The sequence below is a fragment of the Sminthopsis crassicaudata genome, chromosome 6 (genome assembly GCF_048593235.1).
Source record: "Sminthopsis crassicaudata isolate SCR6 chromosome 6, ASM4859323v1, whole genome shotgun sequence".
Lineage (NCBI taxonomy): Eukaryota > Metazoa > Chordata > Mammalia > Dasyuromorphia > Dasyuridae > Sminthopsis > Sminthopsis crassicaudata.
The window spans coordinates 159,503,319-159,523,227 of record NC_133622.1 but is presented as its reverse complement, the minus strand read 5'-3'; the positions used below and the strand labels follow the sequence as shown (position 1 = coordinate 159,523,227).

Here is a 19,909-nt window from a genome sequence, read left to right as displayed (position 1 = left end):
TCCTTCTGGGGTTTTCTTGGAAAATTCACTAGAGTGGTTTGACATGTATCTGGTTCATTTTATAGATGAAGAAACTGAGGGAAAAAGAGTAAAGTGACTTGCCTAGAGTCATATAGCTAGTAAGCTATGCCAATGTGAACTAAGGGGAGGAAAAAAGCCTTCCTAATTCCAGAATCAGAACTTAACCTCCCTGCCCCTGATTAGAAAAGCTCAGGAATTTGGAATCTTAGCCTTTCTACTTACTACTTTACTGTGTTAATACATCTGAGTTGCTATTGTTATAAGCTTTCCTATCTGTTTTTTCCCCCTTAATTTCCCAGAAATCATATCCATTTAAGATGCTTTAAAAGAGGAAGAGGTACTATGCTTATGTATAGTAACTAAACATTCTCTAAGATCTAAGAAAGGGAACAAAACACACAAATCTCATTGGGTGAAATAAGAGAATTTTTGGTTTATCTCTACACATATGATGTTAAATGTTAGTTTCTGAAATGAAGGGTTTCAGACTGAATAAAGTATAATTTGCATAAGTTGAAAACAATAAATGATCTCTATAATTCCCCCCAAAAAAATCAGATATGCAAAATTGTCCAACTTTATCCTAATACAAAGTCGTGAAAAATTATTTCCTAAATGAATCAAAAAAAAAAAAAAATCTATTTTTGTGATCCAAAAGCACTATGATGTTCACCTTTCACAGAAAATCTCTAACACAAGGAGATTGCAAAGTTGAAAGATATAAAAAGGACAGATTTGAATTTGATGTTCTTTTGAGCATGGGAGAAAGAACAGTTAATAATAAAATGGTTTAAAAGCAATTACAGGAACAGTTAGATGGTGCAGTAGGTAAGAACACCAGCTGCTCTGAAATCAAGAGGACCCGAGTTCAAATCTGGCCTCAGCCTTAACACTTCCTAGCTGTGTGACCCTGAGCAAGTCACTTAACCCCAATTGCCTCAGAGGGGGCTGGGGGGGTGGGGAAAATTATGGGGGAAGTTAGATGGCACAGTGAATAGAGGCACTGGCCCTAAGTCAAATGTAAACTCAGACACTAAACACTTATCAGCTGTGTGACACTGGACAAGTCACTTAATATCAATTGCCTCACCAATAAATAAATAAATGTTATTTAAAAAAAAAAAAAATCATGAAGAGGGACCCCTAACGACCCAATTCAAAAATCACTTTCCTTTTTTTCAACACTGCTACACTGGACTATATTATCTTAAATCTTCCTGCACTTTATTTTTAACCCATTCCTATCAGATGAGGCGTTCCAAAGATGCTCTTTGAAAGGCAGTAAGTCTTCTCCAAATCTAATGAGATCTGTGGACAGACTGTGACTGAAATCGTTCTCTAAATTTCTCTTTGGAGTTAGCAGTGTACAGGTAAGGAAGATTTCAAGGCTGAAGAGGACAATGGATATATGGCAAAAAGTCACATAAAGCTCATTACCCAAGAATACTATCTGTGCTATGATCTCTTCTATGTCTAGCTAAAAGAAATAAACATTTGGAGTCCCCCTCCCACACAATACATTATTAAAAAAAAAAAAAAAAAAAAAGAAGCCCTTGTGAAATAATAATCTGCTATCACTCTAGTTGAAAAATAACTAGGAAATAAAAAATTTGACATTTCAAAGAAGGAGATACTATTTAAAAAATAGTTGAGTTCAGTCTAGCTTCATTAAAGGTTTGGTGTCTTCGTTTGAGAGAAGAGGGATTTTTTACAAGGGGGGGAAAAAAAAAATCAAGGAGCCAGGGAATTGAGGGGGAATGGGAAGTAGGGGGGAATAGATGGTGCAGAAACATCCCCAAATTCTGTCAAGATGTATAAAGGCTAAATAGACATTTCTAGGGCTATATCAAGATTACATTGTTAAATTTAAGCCACTCATTCCTCAAAGTTTGGGGGTTTCTGCTCTGCCATCGGATTAGGAATTAGGATCAGTTGATGGGCTACCAGGCCTACTAGGCTTTCTCCAGGATGCTTTTTACTTCTGAGACAAACATCATAGTTTGAATAAGTTTCACATCAGAATATTCTGTATTCAGAAGAAAGCTTCAAAATATTGTCAGTTATTCCTTACCATTTTACTTATATTCTTGGTCAGACTCAACTTATCACATGAAATCTAACTAAATATAACAGCATGAAAATTATTTTTTTTAAAAAGACACGAACTCTTTTCTTTCAAGATATATTCCTATTATTATAATAATTTGCATGACAATCCCAAAGTTTTCACTCACTTTGAAGTCAAAGGTATAATTTGTGTAAGGCATCAAGTTATTTTCATAGGCGCTCTGGAGCTGGAAGCCATGTGTGATTCTTCCTTCTGAGGTACCATTTTTCCCACTGCAGCTGAAGTTCATGAGACACTCATTATAGCGCAATTCCTTAAAATCTTTATGGTTATCAGCTACTCCCCCACTGCTCAAATATTCCACGACACCTGATAGAAGGAAGGAATAAAGAAAGGCTGTTATTTCTTGTGCATGTGTGTGAGCAAGACAGCAAGTATAGACCCAGGCCTGTCTTGGAATTGTCCCAGGTTTCTGCATTTTCTGATTTTGCAGGCTGGGTTAATAAAATTTTCTTCAATCAACATTCTTTTCAGGATTTTTAAAATTTGGCTAGAAATGACTTCATGAAAAATTAAAATACTCTAAAAGCTTTGAATTTCCTCAAATATATTGTCACTAAATACCTGTGAAAGTAAAATGTAAAAAAAAACAAAACAAAACAAAACAAAAGCTCCTCCTCAAAAGTTTCTGTGGCAAAAAATGGGTTCTTTTTTCTCTTGAAGGCTGAGAAGCCAGCCTTTATTTTATCCCTCTGATTAGCCTATAATATTTGTCATATCATCCACTATGTGGTCAATTTTACAGACCAGGTTTTTCAGTAAGGTACAAATTAACTATAACTCAATATATCCCTCAAAAACTAAGGGATGACTTAATATTCACAAAAGGCCAGACAAAGGGACAAAAAGTAAAATAATATAAAGGAAATTGGATTGAAATCAAAGACTTATTTTAAACTCTGATAATGAATCAACACAAGAAAGGCTGTATCAAAATGAAAAATGAAGGGAAACTATTTTTACTTTGAATCTGATATAGAATCCTCATCCAGGGAAAACAGGCTGTTAACAAATGATTCATATATTCTCCTACTAAAATGATGGAGGGAATATGGAGAAATTAAAACACTAATGAAATGATGATGGACTTGTAAACTAATTCAACCATTTGAGAACAATTTGAATCTAAGCCCAAAGGGCTAATAAAAATATGTATACTCTACATATGTTGTATTTGGTTTATACTTTGGCGTGTTTAACATGTATTGGTCAACCTGCCATCTGGGGGAAGAGGGAGAAGGAGGGGGAAAATTGGAGCAAGGGGTTTGGCAATTGTCAATGTTGTAAAATTGCCCATGCATATATCTGGTAAATATAAACTATTAAAAAAAAATGTATACTCTTTGACTTAGCAATACCCCATTAGATCTGTATTCTAAAGAGATCTTAAAAAGGATAAGGACGTCTATGTACAAGTACTATGGTAGGAAACAGTGGAGAACTGAGTGAATGCCCACCAACTGGGGTATAGCTGAACAAGGTGTGGTATATGACTATGATGGAATACCATTCCACTATAAGAAATGATGAGCAGCATGTCCTCAGAAAAGCCTGTAAAGATGTATATGAATGGATGCAAAGTAAATTGAGTAGAACCAAGAAAATGTTTAATACAGTACACAGTAATAGAAATATAATTCAATGATCAATTGTGAATGACTTAACTATCATAGCAATACAATGATCTAAGACAAATCCTAAGGACTTATGTATCCACCTGAAAAGAACTAATGAAGGCTGAAATGCAGAGCACAGCATTTTTTTTTTTAAAACTTTATTTTTCTGGAGGTTGGTTTTTTTGGGTTTTTTTGAGGGACACAGAGGAAGGGAGTCCTGTTTTTTCTTCCATAATACAACTAACACGAAAATATTTTTACGTGACTGCACATGCATAACCTATGTCAAAAAGCTTAATTTCTCAATGGGGAGTGGAGAGAAGATGGAATAAAGAGAATTTGGAAATTTCTCAAAAATTAAGTTTCTTAGAACTCAAAAGTTTCAAGAAATCAATGTTAAAAATAATTTTTACAAGTAAACAGTGGAAGATAAAGTATTAAATAACAAAAGAAATTCTGCTAAAGTATGAGGGAAATGGTACTGTATTGGCATCCTCATATATGAGGGTAGAGAATTTTTACAAAGGAGAAAAAGTCTATCAATTCAATAAATACACAATAACAGATAATTGGGTGATTCTGAGCACCATGTTTATATCAGGTTATTGATATAAACACAGTGATATTAGACATAATTATGTTATTCAGCAAAACATTCCTGCTTAAATAAAATTTTTACATTTAAAATTTAATCACAAAAATAACATATTTAAAGGATCTAGTCAAAATATTTAAAGTATTAAAAATTAATTCACTGTGCATATGTACTGTCAAAAATATTATTATAAATTAATTTTTAAAAATTAATATTATTTCACTGAAGATTACTCTAGCACAAAATGAATATATAGCACTTTGTACACAAAAAGTTTTATTCCAGAGACCTAAATGATCTATTAGATGAAAGTTTCTCTCCAAATATAGACATCCCTATATCTATATTTCAACTAAAAGTAAAGGCAACAACATTTAAAGTAACGGTGAGGCATTTCCTTAAATACCTGAATCCGGCAAAGAGTTAAGATCTGCACATAGCACCAGTGGGATGGAATTAGGATCAGTTGACGGGCTACCAGGCCTACTAGAGGCTTTCTCCAGGATGTTTTTTACTTCTGAGACAAACATCATAGTTTGAATAAGTTTCACATCAGAATATTCTGGATCCCAATGCATATGGGCATTTGCCACAATAAGTAGCTGTTTGTCTACAGCATGAATAGGCTTCATACCTAAATTCAATTGTTAGAAAAAGACAAACAAAAATGTCAAAAATCCTCATGGACATTTAATCATATAATATCTAAATCAATGATATACAAAGGCTATCTTTCTCAAAAACATCTAATAAAACCTCTTGGACATTTCCCCTTCAATTAATTGCTTGTGTAATGTCTTCCTTCTTCAAGTCTGAAAATTCAGTTTTTTGGAATTAGATGCCAGAGAATTTTGCTTTGAGAAATACTACTCTGGAAACCAAAGGAAGCAAATTGCTTTACTTAAAATTATTATTTATGGTATATAGGACTGAAAGTTAACTTTGAAAAATAACATAATCCATATCCCTCTAATCACACAATACACAACCACAGTCATATACTAGATAGATAAATAAAACTGGAATATAGATTTACAAAAAACCATAGTAATTATTAGTCTATCTGTCTTGAAATACCAGTGTGGGTAGAAAGGAAGAACAAACATGCCAGAAAGTGAAAGTGCCAAGTGAAAGATCTAAGCAATGATTCATCAAGAAATAATTGAATATATGTTTAAACTTTAAAACCTAGCTAATGTAGTTACAAAAGGAATACTGTCTGATGATCACATTTCCCATTTTCAAAGTCTCTTTTTAGAAGGACAGATTGAAGACCTCTCCATGACACTTGTTAACCATTCTTCTTTTCCTTCATAAAATGCCACATTTTATTCTCGCAAGACATTAATCACCAAACTGAAATTTAACTTAATGAACAAATCAGCTGAAATGTTCCCTGAAAGTCCAGTAACCCCAGGGATACTCACCTGCTCCAAACAATTCTTTATGGACCTCTAAAACCACAGCCACACCAATGTTATCCTTCGTCATAACTCTGTTCAGCATGGCTTCTGATCCATCGGAATTTGCCATGGCCACCTGGTTAAATTCCACTGTGTGCTTCTGCACCAAAGTAAATCTGAAAGGCATAGTCACATTTTGAAAGGCATTAAGATGATTTGTGCTCAAGGAGAAGAACAATAACTATGTCAAGTCTCATAGCCACTCCAGAAGATTGTCTACTTTTAAAGAAGACACACAAAATATGTGCAGAAGGAAGAAAGGGGCAGAGTGCAGGAGTCACAGCAAATCTCAAGTAGTATTTACATGACAGGTTATATTCTTATGTCCTAAAACCAATAGAAAGAGACATGATCTTTTCCTTTTAAATTTAAATTATATGACATGATTTTACAAATTGGATCTTCTTGTTTTATAAAATCAAATTTTACCTACTTATATGGCTTTATTATAAAATTTCCCTTTAATTTCTATAAGAAATTATGACAAATTCTTATAAGCATTTTATGGGACCTTAATATACAAGTATATCCAGAATAGTAGACTGAGAACAACTTATCTCTTTACTTAGTCAAGAAGGATCAGCTCAAGTTTCATGTCCTCATGAAGTTTTCTTTGACTAGTACTTTTCATACTGCCATCTCCCTCATTTAAATTCCTAAGCTCAATAGTGGTTTTTGGTTTTTATCCTGAACAATGTAAGCCTACCTGTGAGTGTTGTAGAAAATAAAAAAGGATCACAAATAAGGAATCCTGCAAGCCTACATGAGATATCATTCAATTGAATGTATTTTTTAAGAAAAAATACATACAGTTGAATGGTATCTCTAGTCTTTGGGCCAATTCTCAACACAGAGCTTTCCTTTTTAAAATTTCCACAGCATCTATTACTTCTCATCAACATGATCTTTATATGCACCAATAAAAAAAAAATATATATATATATGAGTAGTTTAGACTACATTATTTCTATCATTTCAAGCTGGAAGTCTTCTTTTATAAAATTATTCCCATTTTTGCAAAATATCTTCATTTCCTTTCACTGTTTTATTTTCTAAAAGTGCAAAGTTTTATAAGAAAAATAAATAATATAAAGTATATATCGATATTTAGAAAAATCTCCAGGACAATTTTCTCCAACCCACTACTACTTTCTTATGTAAACCACAGGAATGTAAAAAGAGAGTAAGACACTGATCTGTGATATACCAATAAGACAACCCTTTAAAAATTCTAAAAACCACAAACAAAACTAGGAGCATTTCCATAACAAGAAATTGTGAATATATATGAAAACATTTTGTTATGCCTAGCATATAATGAGTGCTTGACTTGACTATTATATATTCAACATGGTGATTCAAAGTGTCCTGCTTTAAAAAAACAAAAACAAAAACAAAACTTAATACCAGTTAAAATGAGCATTTCCACATATGTAGGATAACAGAAAAAGAGAGTTGTAGGAAAAGAAGAGTTCACAAGCAAGTGAAGATATCAAAAAACAAACAAACAACAACAACAACAACAACAAAAAAAAAAAAAAAAAAAAAAAAAAAAAACAAAAAAAAACAAAAAAAAACCTCACAAACGCCCAAGGGAAATAGATATGAAAACCAAACAGATATGAGGAAACTTCTTTCTTTTCCTTATTATCTATTTTGGTGATAACAATTCTGACCCAGTTCCAAATACTAAAGTCAGGAAAGGAAAAAGAAAAATTCCTTATATCAAATATGTATAGGACAGCACAAATGTGAAGAAATTATCTGAATCTTTAATGAATCACCTCTATGTCAGGGACTAAAGTAGCTCTTAGAGTTTTCAAAATTGTTTTTCTTTACAATGCTAAAAATGGACAAATTATTCTCCTAAATTGCTTACTTCACCCTACATTAGTTCATAAAAGGTTTTTAACATTTCTCTGAAATCATCCCCTTTATTAGTTAAGCCATATTATTTCTTGTTCAGGTGTTCTACAATCTTTAAAGTTTCCACTTTATTAAAACAAAAAAAGCTACTATAGGGGTTTTTACATATAGGATCTTTTTGAGACCTAGTACTGGTGAAAACTGTCAAAGGGTATCCATAATTTAGTGTTTTAGAACATAGTTCCAAACTGCTTAGCAGTATGGCTCCTCCAACATTGTATTAAGTACGTCTTTTCATGGATCACTTCAAAAAACTCTAATTTTGCCTTTTTTTTTTTTTTTTGGCTGTCCTTGCCAATATGATAGATAATGAAAGAAAAACTTTTAAGCGGAAAAGAAATGAGATACTTGAGCCTTATATTAGCTTGTTTTTAAATATTTCCCAATTCATTTTAATCTGCTTCCCACTGTACTTGGAATTTTAAGGGCAGCAAGTTTGCCACCTCTAATGTAAAACGAGCACATTTTTCATGATTATTGATATATACTTTGATAATTTTGTCTATTTGGGAATGGCTACTCCCCATCCAATTTAGGAATCCTTTTTTTTTTTTATCATTTTTTAATTATTTTTATTTTTTATTTTTTTTTTAAATCACTTATAAGTTAATTACTCTACACTTGAATATTTTCATTATATTCATGAGATTTTGTTTGTTTTTGGCTAAGGCAATTGGGGTTAAGTGGCTTGCCCAGGGTCACATAGCTAGGAAGTATTAAATGTCTGAGACCAAATTTGAACTCAGGTCTTCCTGACTTCAGGGCTGGTACTCTATCCACTGTGCCACCTAGCTGCCCCATATTCATGCGATTTTAATGAGTCATTTCCCAACTTAAATTCTAATTCTTTTCCTATCACTATCCATATTATTCTGTTTTTTATTTTTTGCTTCCTAGTATTATCCTACCTCTTAATATATGCAATTCCTCTTTTAAGTTGTATTTAAGCAAAAAAGAATTTATGTTTATGCATGTATTCAACACCTTTTGTTCAATTCAAATACAAATGAAATTAATCGGATATCCATTCACTAACTTTACTATTTGTGTTCTCAAATATCTCAATTATAAAAATGGACAATTCTATACTTACTCCTTTCTAAACTACTGCATTCCACTTTTTATCTTTCTCCTCTTTCTTATCCTGAAAACAGAATCAATTCTTCAAACCGTTCCTCAATTTTCACCCCTCTCATTCTCCCTGCCGGTCCCATTTAACTTCCTCAAAATACTCTGAAGATATAAAGTTCTGAATGGAAACCTCTTTCTGATCTTCCTGTTAGAATCTGAGCATTGGGCCTAAAGTCAGGAAGATCTGAGTTCAACTCTGGCCTCAGACTCATTCTGTGACCCTGAGCAAGTTATTTAACTCTCTGCTTCAGTTTCCTCATTTGTAAAATGAGCTAAGGAAAGAAATGGCAAACCACTCTACTAGCACTGTCAAGAAACCCAAGAAACTCATGAAGAGTAAGATAACTAAAAAATTGTATCATACAAATATTTTCAATTCCTCTTGTATTCAAATCTCAAAGTTCTTATTCAACTCTGTTGAATAATTTATCTGTTCAATAAAGTCTATTAGCTTACTACTCCATTAAAGGTTCACTTTTTTCCACAGAATTAGCCTGTACTCATCTAAAGATTTATCTTTGCTCCAAGATTTCCTGTAATTTCTAATAAAAGGTTCCGGGAATTCCATAATCTTGAGTAATTCCAAATGTTATCAAACGACTCTGTGGAACTCAGCAGGATTGGGGAGTAAACCCAGGATGAGCTGCTGCTGCCTACTGTTTTGCCCAGTTGCAAACTAATCCAGAAGAACCAATGCTCAAAAGTAAGAAGTATCCAGAGCAGGCTTTACACTGTTAAGATTTCTTAACCTCTCCCTTCAAGGTTTAGATTAGTTGGATTTAGTCAATTACTATTAGTCAGATTAAGTCATAGTTACAATTGGTTAAATTTGGAATTACAATTAGGTTGGATTTACAATCAGAGTTATAATTGGCTGGATTTATAATCCTCCTAATTAGTCCATTCCATCTAGAAGGCTGATACCCATCACTGACTCTAGTGGGTTTGGGCCAGCTGAATCCTGGAATCTAGATTGGCTAGTATTCTGACTCATAAGATACTTAACAAGATACTCCACACATCCTTTCATTCTGTTTTGACAATATCTGTGGAAACATAATAATGCCTCATATTTCTCAGAACATTTATGAACTGCTTCTTTCTGTGTACTTTCCAGAGTTTTCTTTTTGATGAGAGTTCTTGATTTTGCCATGACTTTGCAGTACCTCTCGGGTTCTAAAAGATCTAGCCAGTTTTTAATCTTAATTCTTGAAACAGCATAGCCATTTTCCCCCCCAATGAGGTATTTTACATTTTCTTCTATTTTTTTTTCATTTTTTTTTTTTTTGGTTTTGTTTGATCGATTCTTGATGTCTTGAGTCATTCATTTCCATTTGTTCAATTCTAATTTTTATGAATTATTTTCTTCAATTATTTTATTATTATTACTTTTTGTATTTGGCCAATTGAATTTTTAAATGAGTTGGTTTGTTCATTGCATTTTTTTCCATTTCAGCAATTCTGTTTTTCAACGAATTGATTTCTTTTTCATATCCATTTTCTAGGGCCAATTTCATCATATCTATTTTTTAAAGAGTTTTTTTTTTCAATTTCTGCTTTTCCTTTTCCATATTCTCCAACAAAGATCTCTCATTTCCTTTCCCCATTTTTCTTCTAACTCTTTTAAGATCCTTGTTTTCGCCCCTGAGGCTGGGGTTAAATGACTTGCCCAAGGTCACACAGCTAGGAAGTGTTAAGTGTCTGAGACCAGATTTGAACTCTGGTCTTCCTGAATTCAAGGCTGCCCCTTTTAAGATCCTTTTTGAATTCTTCCAAGAGAGCCTTGTGAAATGGAGACCAACTTGTATTACACTTTGGGGCTTCATCTGGAGCTGGTGTGCCTTTTGGAATGTCAAGGTTTGAAGTTGTTCTCTCTCTCCATAAAAACTGTCTATGTTCAGAGTTCTTTTTCCTCTTTTTTTAAAAAAAGGTAGAGGTGAGCTCTTGAGGCGAAGCAAGGTCCCTGCGTTCTTCCAGAGTTCAGTGGCTTACAATTTATCTTTTGTATTTGCTTTTGGGTGCCTCACAGCAAATCTGCTACACCACCAAGCTTGCATCAGGATAGAGTAGCCTTAGCACTTCACAATAGAATCCTCAGTTGGCAGGAGGTCCTTATATTCTGGCTCTCTGCCCCAGGTCCCTGTGCTGTGATCTGGGCTTGGCAGCCTCTCCCCCTACCCAACTGAAACAGACCTTTCCTGAAGTCCTTCCAAAGTATTTTCTTCTGGAAATTTGTTCTACTCCAAATATTTGTAGGTTCTGTCACTCCAAAACAAGTTCAGAGGCTTAATCTGCTGTTGATTTGAGAGAAGGTTGAAGGAGATCACATAAAGTCACATCTATTCTCCATCTTGGCTCAGCCCTCCCCAATTTTTTTTTTAAATCATGGTTTTCAGAGAATCCAAGGATTATTGTTTTTTTTAATATCAAATCTTAAGACTTTGGCCCTATATTTCCAATCTTTTTGATGTTGTTCTATTTCTTGTTACCTCACAAAACCACTAATATCTATGATATGTTGGATTTAGGGGACTCTCTTCTTCAATAACCCACTTCTTTTTCTTCTAAACTATTTCTTCTCTAATTCTGTCAAACACTTCACTGAAGCCCTACATAATGTCTCTCAGGGTCTTCTCCAACCTCCATCTCAGGACACAGCATTATGAATCTCAAAGTCTGGGCAGTCCATATCTGAGTGATAATTCAAACTGGTTTTTCTTCACCATATTTGTTCACCAATACTACCCACTATATTCCCAGGGTTTACACTCTTCAGCTTCCTCAAGGCAGCTCACAATTCTTAACTGCCTCTGGACAAGGAAGATGGGCAATTTGTTATTCCTTTTTAAAAATAATAATATTTAAATACATTAAAATATATATATATATATAATGTTATTTAATATATTGTATAGCATTATATATTATTAAATATTAATGATAATATTTAAATATAAAAATATTTAAAAATAAATCTCAATGTGTTAGTTACTCCTTCCATTTTTATTATTGATAAAAATGTTGAATAAAAGTGGGTTAAATACAGAACATTTCCGCTGGTAAAACACCAGAACATGCAGAATTCAGAATAATTTCATCCTAGATATCAGGTTGTAAGGGACTTTAGAGGCAATCTTTCAACAAACTCACTTTATAGAAGTGATACCTGAGACTCAGGGAAGATAAATGACTCATCCAAGGTATATCAGGAAAACAATCAATGCTTCAAGATGCTTCAAGACTGTGCCACCTGTAATTGTTCATGTTTGTGTTTTGGGTTTTTTTTTCCCTTTTTCTTTTTTTTTTTGGAAAGGGGAGCCATATCACCTCAGTTGTTCTGCCATGCTCTTAGTTCTTTTATTGAACTATATTGTTCTTACACAATTAAACACATGCTCACACTTCTCCCCCAAATGATCCTGATTATTATTCCCCAATTATTAACAAGAATGAAAGCTGTAAAATAAACATTAATTTGACACAAACACTGCTGAGAATAGTTTTCCTTTCCCCAACTGTTTCTGCATCTTACTCCCAAGAACTATGAAGACAAATAGTCTGTGACTGAATAATATGACTAATGAATAGCATAATAGGTAAGGTAAGTAATGAGTTTAAGTTTTGACAGAATTAGTTTCTAATGAAAACATCCTAGATTCAGGTTCACAAATATTAATCAACATTGAATAACCCAATAGTTTGGTTTAAAAAAAAATTGCAATATTTATCCTAACTCAGTATTTTATATATCTATCTTCTCAAAACCAAGAGGTATCTCTCCAGGTATCACTCCTCTAGTTTTGGCCCTCATCACTACTGAAATAAATCTTGGTCTTTCTGATTTCACTTTCCCTTTCAATCTATCCTTCATTGCTATTGCCTACATAAGTATGTGAATAAATGACTCTGGCATAATTTTCTCTATTCAAAAAATCTTTAGTAGTTGTAACATACAGACCCTTATTTGTCATTTGAGGCCTTATAACAGTATAACCCAAACTAACTTCTTTCCAGCTTCATTTCAAACACACTTTTTTTGTCAAACTATTTTTACCTCAACAAATTATAGCTCCTTTTTGCTTCAAAATTTTGCTTATTATTGCTCTACTATACAACAATGTAACTGGGAAAATATATTAATCTTTCACCAATCTTATGATTATAAACTACTTTGTTTTATTCACTAGAAAACTGCATGTTTATATTCTTTGACCATTTATCAATTGAGAAATGCTAGATATGGGACCTTGCTGAGAGAGAATACTGAGGCTACCACCAAAGGTGGACAATAAGTTTTCTGCCATATTGCAGAAATGAATGCCTTGTTGAGCAAGGAGCAATGATTTGTGACCATGGTCAAGGTTTTGGTTGGAGGGTCATAGCTGGTTACTGGTAAGTAGGGATGCTTTGACAGGGCTTCTCACCTGTGAGTGGGTTGCTAAATTGCTAGGTCCTCCACCCATTGGCAGATACCATACATATGCAAATCCTACAAGCTGCCTCTCTGAATGGTGATTGGGACTGCCAGTTTACTCACACTTGCAAAAAAAAAGTGTATCAACAAGGCTGTGCTGTATAATAAATTGGAGCTCTTTTCATACTCTATGAGTCCCCTGCCTCATTCACCTTGCCTCTGAGATCAAAGGACTCATATACTTCGAGCTCTTAAGATGGCCACAACACAGAATAATTTGTATTCCTACAGATTAGACAAAGTTCTTTATATATTTTTGATACATACTGTTTCTCCTTAAGTCTTCTCCCAACTACTTTCCTTTGCTCCCAAAATTCCTCTGTTTGGAATAGTCTTTTTAATCACCCCCACTCCACTTCTAATCCATGAATTCTTTCCCTTTTTTCAAAGCTAAGATTTTACTTTCTTTAATAAAACTCTCTCAAACCTGGAGGTGTTCTTTCTCTCCTCAGATTTTTATAGCACTGTTCATATGACCTTCTCATTTGCATTTCTGCCTAACTTATAAGGTGATTTATGAGTGTATGTCTTAACTCCTTTCCACAAATAAGCTCCTTGAGATCAGCATTGTGACTGTAGGCAATTTCCTATTTGTATTCACAAAGTCTATCACTATACCCTATATGTGGAAGGGTGTTAAAATTTCAGTACCTTGGGAGAAAATACAGCAAACCATGGGACCAGAGGCATCAAATCCCTCACTTTTGTTGACCTGCTCCTCAATAGTGCCCTTACTAGTCACTGTATCTAATATCCTTTATTAAAGGATGTGGGTAACTTAGAACAAATAATGCATTGTTGGTGGAGATATAAACTGATCTAACCATTCTGGAGATCTGAAATTCTTGCCCAAAGGAGTATACAATTGAATACCTTTTGATTGAGCTGTGTCACTATTGGATCTGTGCCCCCAAGAAATCATAACAAAGGGAAAAGAACCCACATATAATGGAAAGGAACAGGAAATTGAATGGATGCTCATTCACTCAAGTGGACAATGGCTGAATAAGTTATAGTACATGAATATAGTGAAAAATTATTTTTTCATAAGAAAGAATGAACAGGATGATTTCAGAAAAGATGAACTGATGCCAAGTCAGGTGAACAGAATCAGAAGTACACTGTCCACATTAACAGCAAGATTATATGATGATTAACTATGATAAAACTTAGCTCTCTCGGGAATACATTGATCCAGGACAATTCCAATAAACATGGGGTGGAAAATGCCATCTGCATCCATTTTTTTCCTTTTTCTGAGGCTGGGGTTATCTATCCACTGCGCCACCTACCTGCCCCGGCCCAATATCCTAAACATAAAATTGCTAACCACTGGGACAGACAGGAAAGCCAACAAAGATGGAGCAGTAAGGTAGAGAAAGGTGACAGGCTTATTTATCACCTACAACCTTGGACAACACACATTTCAGGCCTTTCTGTGCTTCAGAGCTCCAGGAAAGAATAGTGCACTACCACACAAACCACAGGCCCTGCCTCCAGCATTCCTCCAAAGGAGCCACTATGATTTGAGGAAGCATAGCAGTCACATCAAGAAAAATCCAGAATCTGTCATCCATGGCACCATCATAAAGTTCAACATGTTTTTAGAAATGACAAAGAAACTGCCTCACATCTGCCTTGTCACTGAATCTAACAATTTCTAAGCCTCTCTACAGAATTTGCAGTGGAAATAATTTGCCTGTCTGTTATTTCCAGCACTTAGAATACTGCTTTGTATACAATACAATACAAATCACTCATCTAATATTTCATATTTGCTCATTTTTTCATCTCCTTTGCCCACTTAGTCCCTAAACTCCAGAGGACTCTAAGTCCAATGAGAACTAAAATATCTATAGAAAAGTAAAATAAGGATAGTTTAGTTTAATGAAATTATTTTGATAATAGCTGTGTCCAAAATTTTTTGCCACAAAAGAAACCCAAGTTGGCTATTGAGCTTGAATGACTTGGCAGCCTTCTCTATTACCTTATATTATTAACCTATATTTTAACTATATGAGAATTAAGAAACAATGTCTGTGTCATTATATCTTATTCCCTATACTTACTTTTCTGTTTTGAAGAATATTGCACAACCGTCCACATGTTTTCTCTCCTGCTCAGACATGATTTTGGCACGTGACTTAGGAGAAAAAAATCCATCATATCCACGCTCCTTTAATGCTGGCAGAAAGAGGGTGAAGTATTGCTCTGTTTCCACTTCCTAAGTGAAGAGAAGAATCAAGTCATCACCTACAACACACTGAGGAAAATCTAACAGAAATATCAGAGAACTCAGGACCATGAAACAAGGAAGCATTAATTTAAAATTAAGAAGGATCCCCACACCCACTATGTTTTTACCAACTAAAATCCAAGGTACAATCAAAAATGGCCATTAAGAAATAAAAATAATCATACTACAGAATAGATATTTTCATAAGTAATAAAATCAAATAATGGGTAATGATAAAAGTCAGATAATTTTTTTCAATAAAGATAAGTATTTCTCATTTTTCAGTCCAGTGATTTTGCTTTTAGCCTGCCTCTATTCTTTCTAGAAAATTTGATTTTCAAAAGCGGCATTTTATCCCGTGATACTTGTGTCTCAAATATACACATGAACACTGGGAAGAAAATGAAAGAAAAATAGCAAATTAAAATTGCATTTTGACTCCCCAGACCTGAAAACACAGTATTTATGGCCTGTTTTAGAACTTATGTAGAAATTTATGGCTGCAGACAGATAACTGTTAAAAACCATCAAATCTCTAACACATTTTTTAAAATATTGGTTTAAAAAAAAAAAAAAAAAGGAAATAAATTGCATATAAATAACTATATTGGCTATAAAGTATTGAGAAACTAGCAAGCAAAAGAGAGGCCACTGCACAACAATAGTTTTATTTCAATTAAATTTGCTTTAGCAAAGTATGACAAAATGAGGGAAAATCAAAAACTTGGCTGAAAGAGTATTAAAGAGTAAAGAAAGCATTAGCAATAGAGAACATTTGTAAAGACATTCCAACATTCCCTCTCAGTGCTACTTGAAGTCAAGCTTATTTATAGGTCTCCCTTGAAAGTTACACATTAAAGTTTAAAATTATTTCATAATATTCTATCTTGCAAAACTCTCTCTCATAAACAATTTGTTCCTAAACTTAACTGCTCAGATTTATGAGAAATTAATTAGCCTCAGGGTAAAATACAATCAAGAAAAGCAAAAGTGTCTATTTGGGACCTGTGAAATTTGGAATTAACATGAAAATTTTCCCTTATAAAAATTATCCTTTAAAAAAAAAAAAAAAAAAGGAATGGAAAAAAACAAGTTCTCTATGTATGGTTTCCTTTTAGGCATTAGGTGCTTATTCTCAAGCTTATTCTCTAATTTTTTTAAACCAGTTTGTCTTTAAGTGAAAGACAATTTAATTTCTAGTGTTACCTGAAGACTAATGATATCTGCATCACAGTTAACAATTTCTTCCATAATTCCCTTTTTCCTGTACTCCCAGTTTAATGCCCAGGATGGGCAGTAGCCATATAGCTGCCGGGTGGCGTATTTATCACATAACACATTATAACACATAACCGTGAATGATGCTAGGAAGAAAAAGGAGAAAAAACAAGGGACAAAAAGGAGAAAATTAGGCAGCTTGCTTGTGAAGAAATATAATGTATATGCACATATACGTACATACACTAAGCACATACATATATGTTCAATACTTATTCACCAAGGAAAACCAAGAATTTCATTGTTAACTAAGAAACACCCAAAGCAAATTTTTCTGTTAGCTCAGATTCGCTAAAAACCTCCTAATTATCCAAACTAATGGGACACTCTGAATTTGTAAGTGTGAATTATAAATCTTCTTAAAAAGAAATTCTCCCTTTTTTACTACTAACTTAGCACTGGACTAACAAAGCACAGCCTACAGCAGTTTATTAATTCAAACACATGCACTTTATTTTTGGCAGAATATAAAATGGCTGTAAACTTAAATGATTTAGATATTCCCTGTAATGTTATTTCTAGAAAATAACTCATTTACTCAGTAAAACTTTCCCATATAAACTTAAGCAGGAATCTTGCAGAAATTAACAAACCTTTATCTCATCCAAAAGTCACTAATCCTCCCTCTCCCTTTTAGCAGAAGAATAAATCTATAGCCTTGGTTTTAAAGTCTAAAATCAGGCACACAAAATCTGATCTCAAGACTAATTTTCTAGAGAAAAGCTTTCATTTCCATGAAAAGTAAAAGGTCTACAGCCAGATCTATTAAACTAAAAATCAAACATCCATTTTATAATCATGGGATAATAAAAAGAACTTTGTCAAATACAATTTAGTTCTGTCTTCCCCATTCTAGTGCTACAGGCTATGGTGTGGTCCAAGATTGAAGTGGGAAAGGCAACAGATGCTAACTATGTCATTCCTAAAACCACCTCAGAGCCCGGTGGACAACCTACACCTTCTCAGGATATAGCATGTTAATAGCTTCAAATCACTGATTCCATTTAAAGCCAACTCAGACAATCAGTACTATTAATATAAGTTCAAATCTAGCTAGATTACTACTTTGCACATCACTTTATTATCCTGACTAGAGAACTCTTACATCACTGTATCTCTCGTTTTATGTTGGATTTTATCCCTAGAAAAGTAAAGGGGTAAGTTTCAACCCTATTCTAAAAAGTCAAACAGAAACCATTACCTGTTAAGTGTCAATAAATTTTTCACAAACTTTATCAAAAACCTCTATGTCTAACTAAGGAACATAAATAAGCACAGAACATGAGTACAGATGCAAGTCTCACAAGCACTCCAAGAAATATCAAAAACATATTTCTGAAATCAAGAAGCTTGTATTGTTATTCATGTTTTTCTCAGTTTTAATGAAAGAGGTAACTCAAAATCTTCAAAGGCCAAAAAACCTGCTGTGCAAGGTCTTATTCTTCCTATTTTTATACTTCAAAAAAGAATTGCTTAGAAAAGCTTCTCTCCAATGTTTAAAAAAATAAAAACAAATCGGGAATAACTAAATTCTATATAAAGTTAAATATACTGAATTCAGAATATTTAAGTGCTTTTTAGGAAAGCCATCAGGGTCTGTTTGGTCCAGATCATTATTGCATCTGCAATTTAAGGAATTCCTAAATTTAAGAATACAGAGTTTCTTACTGGAAAAAATGACACAATCCCACTAATGAACAATTTTAACAATACTGTACAATGTAATTCCACGGTATTATCAGATAAGGCACAGCTTTGTTTTTCATAAGTAAAACATTTCTAACATTAACAAAAGGTTAAATGGATGATTGAATCTACACCCTCAGAATACCTACCACCTCCAACTACCAAATAACTTATTCCTGAAAATTCATCTCACTTAGTCAAACACAAAGCCAACTTTTGAAAAGAGGTTTCAGAATAACTACACACAAAACTAATATAACTTAACTCTTAAGCAGGATTAAGGTAAATTCCTGCTCATTTGAGCCTCAAAAAAAAGGGTGGGAAATAAAGTACTAATGCTATCCCAATTTTATATATAAAGAAATTAGGACTATATAATAATAATATAGGACTATATATTCTGGACAAGTATATAATTTGTCCAGAATCACACAGACAGCAAATGTCGGAGAAACTATGGTTTTAGCTCTGACTCCAAATTCCAATCATTATCCTCTCCATCACATAGATTTATAAAAACAGGAATATTAGAAGGATACGTACAAGACCCAAAAATCATGTCTTCCTGATTATCATATTACTAATGTTTTTCTTTAAAAAGCTAATTAATAACAAGAGGGTCTATATAAAAATCAGTCTTAGCCTCCAGGATAAGTGATCTCTAAGAGTATTATAATGCTTTCAAAAACATCCAAGGAATAGAGTAATTAAAACAAACCTCAAGTAGCTACCTGTATACCATTCTTTATTGCCAAATCATCAATTATTAGAAGCAACCCAAAAGTTCAGTCATTTTTCAGTCATCTCCAACTCTTTATAACCCCCTTTTGGGATTTTCTGGGCAAAAACATGGGAATGGTTTGCCAATTTCTTTTTCCAGCTCACTTTGTAAAAGGAAATTGAGGCAAACAAAATTAAGTTCAAACCAAGGGTCACACAGCTAATAAGTAGCTATTACTTATTAATAAGGGGCTGGTTTTGAACCCAGGTCTTCCTACTATTGGCCCAGGATACACGGCACCAAGTAGCTGCTCTAATACTTTAAAACTCTACATTGAACTTAAAGGGGAAAAAAAAAAAAAAAAAAAAAAAATCAGTGCAATCTCTATTATGCATCTTATTGACACTGTTCCTGCGCTGGTAATCTAAGCAGGTACTCACTATAAAGCCAACACTGGACAGAGTAAGACATATTTTCTTTTGAGAATCCATGAGTGGTCTAGTAATGAGAAGCATAGTGAAGTCATGATGTGATTACTGATGAGAGGCCCAGAGAAAAAGAAAAGGCATGCTATTAATTATGCATCACAAAGACCAAACAGAATTTTGCGTGTAAGTGAGGAAGTGTTAATAAA

The 19,909-nt window shown here is 33.6% G+C and overlaps 1 protein-coding gene across 2 annotated transcripts in view; it reads right to left on the bottom strand.

The window, feature by feature from the left end:
• CNOT6L (CCR4-NOT transcription complex subunit 6 like) overlaps nt 1-19,909 on the bottom strand; it is a 76,569-nt gene that overhangs the window by 9,059 nt on the left and 47,601 nt on the right. For both annotated transcript variants that reach the window (XM_074274618.1, XM_074274617.1), the window contains exons 7-11: nt 16,797-16,954; nt 15,424-15,578; nt 5,788-5,939; nt 4,767-4,994; nt 2,256-2,458 (exon numbers count right to left, since the gene is read on the bottom strand). In XM_074274618.1, the coding sequence (XP_074130719.1) occupies nt 2,256-2,458; nt 4,767-4,994; nt 5,788-5,939; nt 15,424-15,578; nt 16,797-16,954 (896 nt within the window). The remainder of the gene's footprint in view (nt 1-2,255; nt 2,459-4,766; nt 4,995-5,787; nt 5,940-15,423; nt 15,579-16,796; nt 16,955-19,909) is intronic.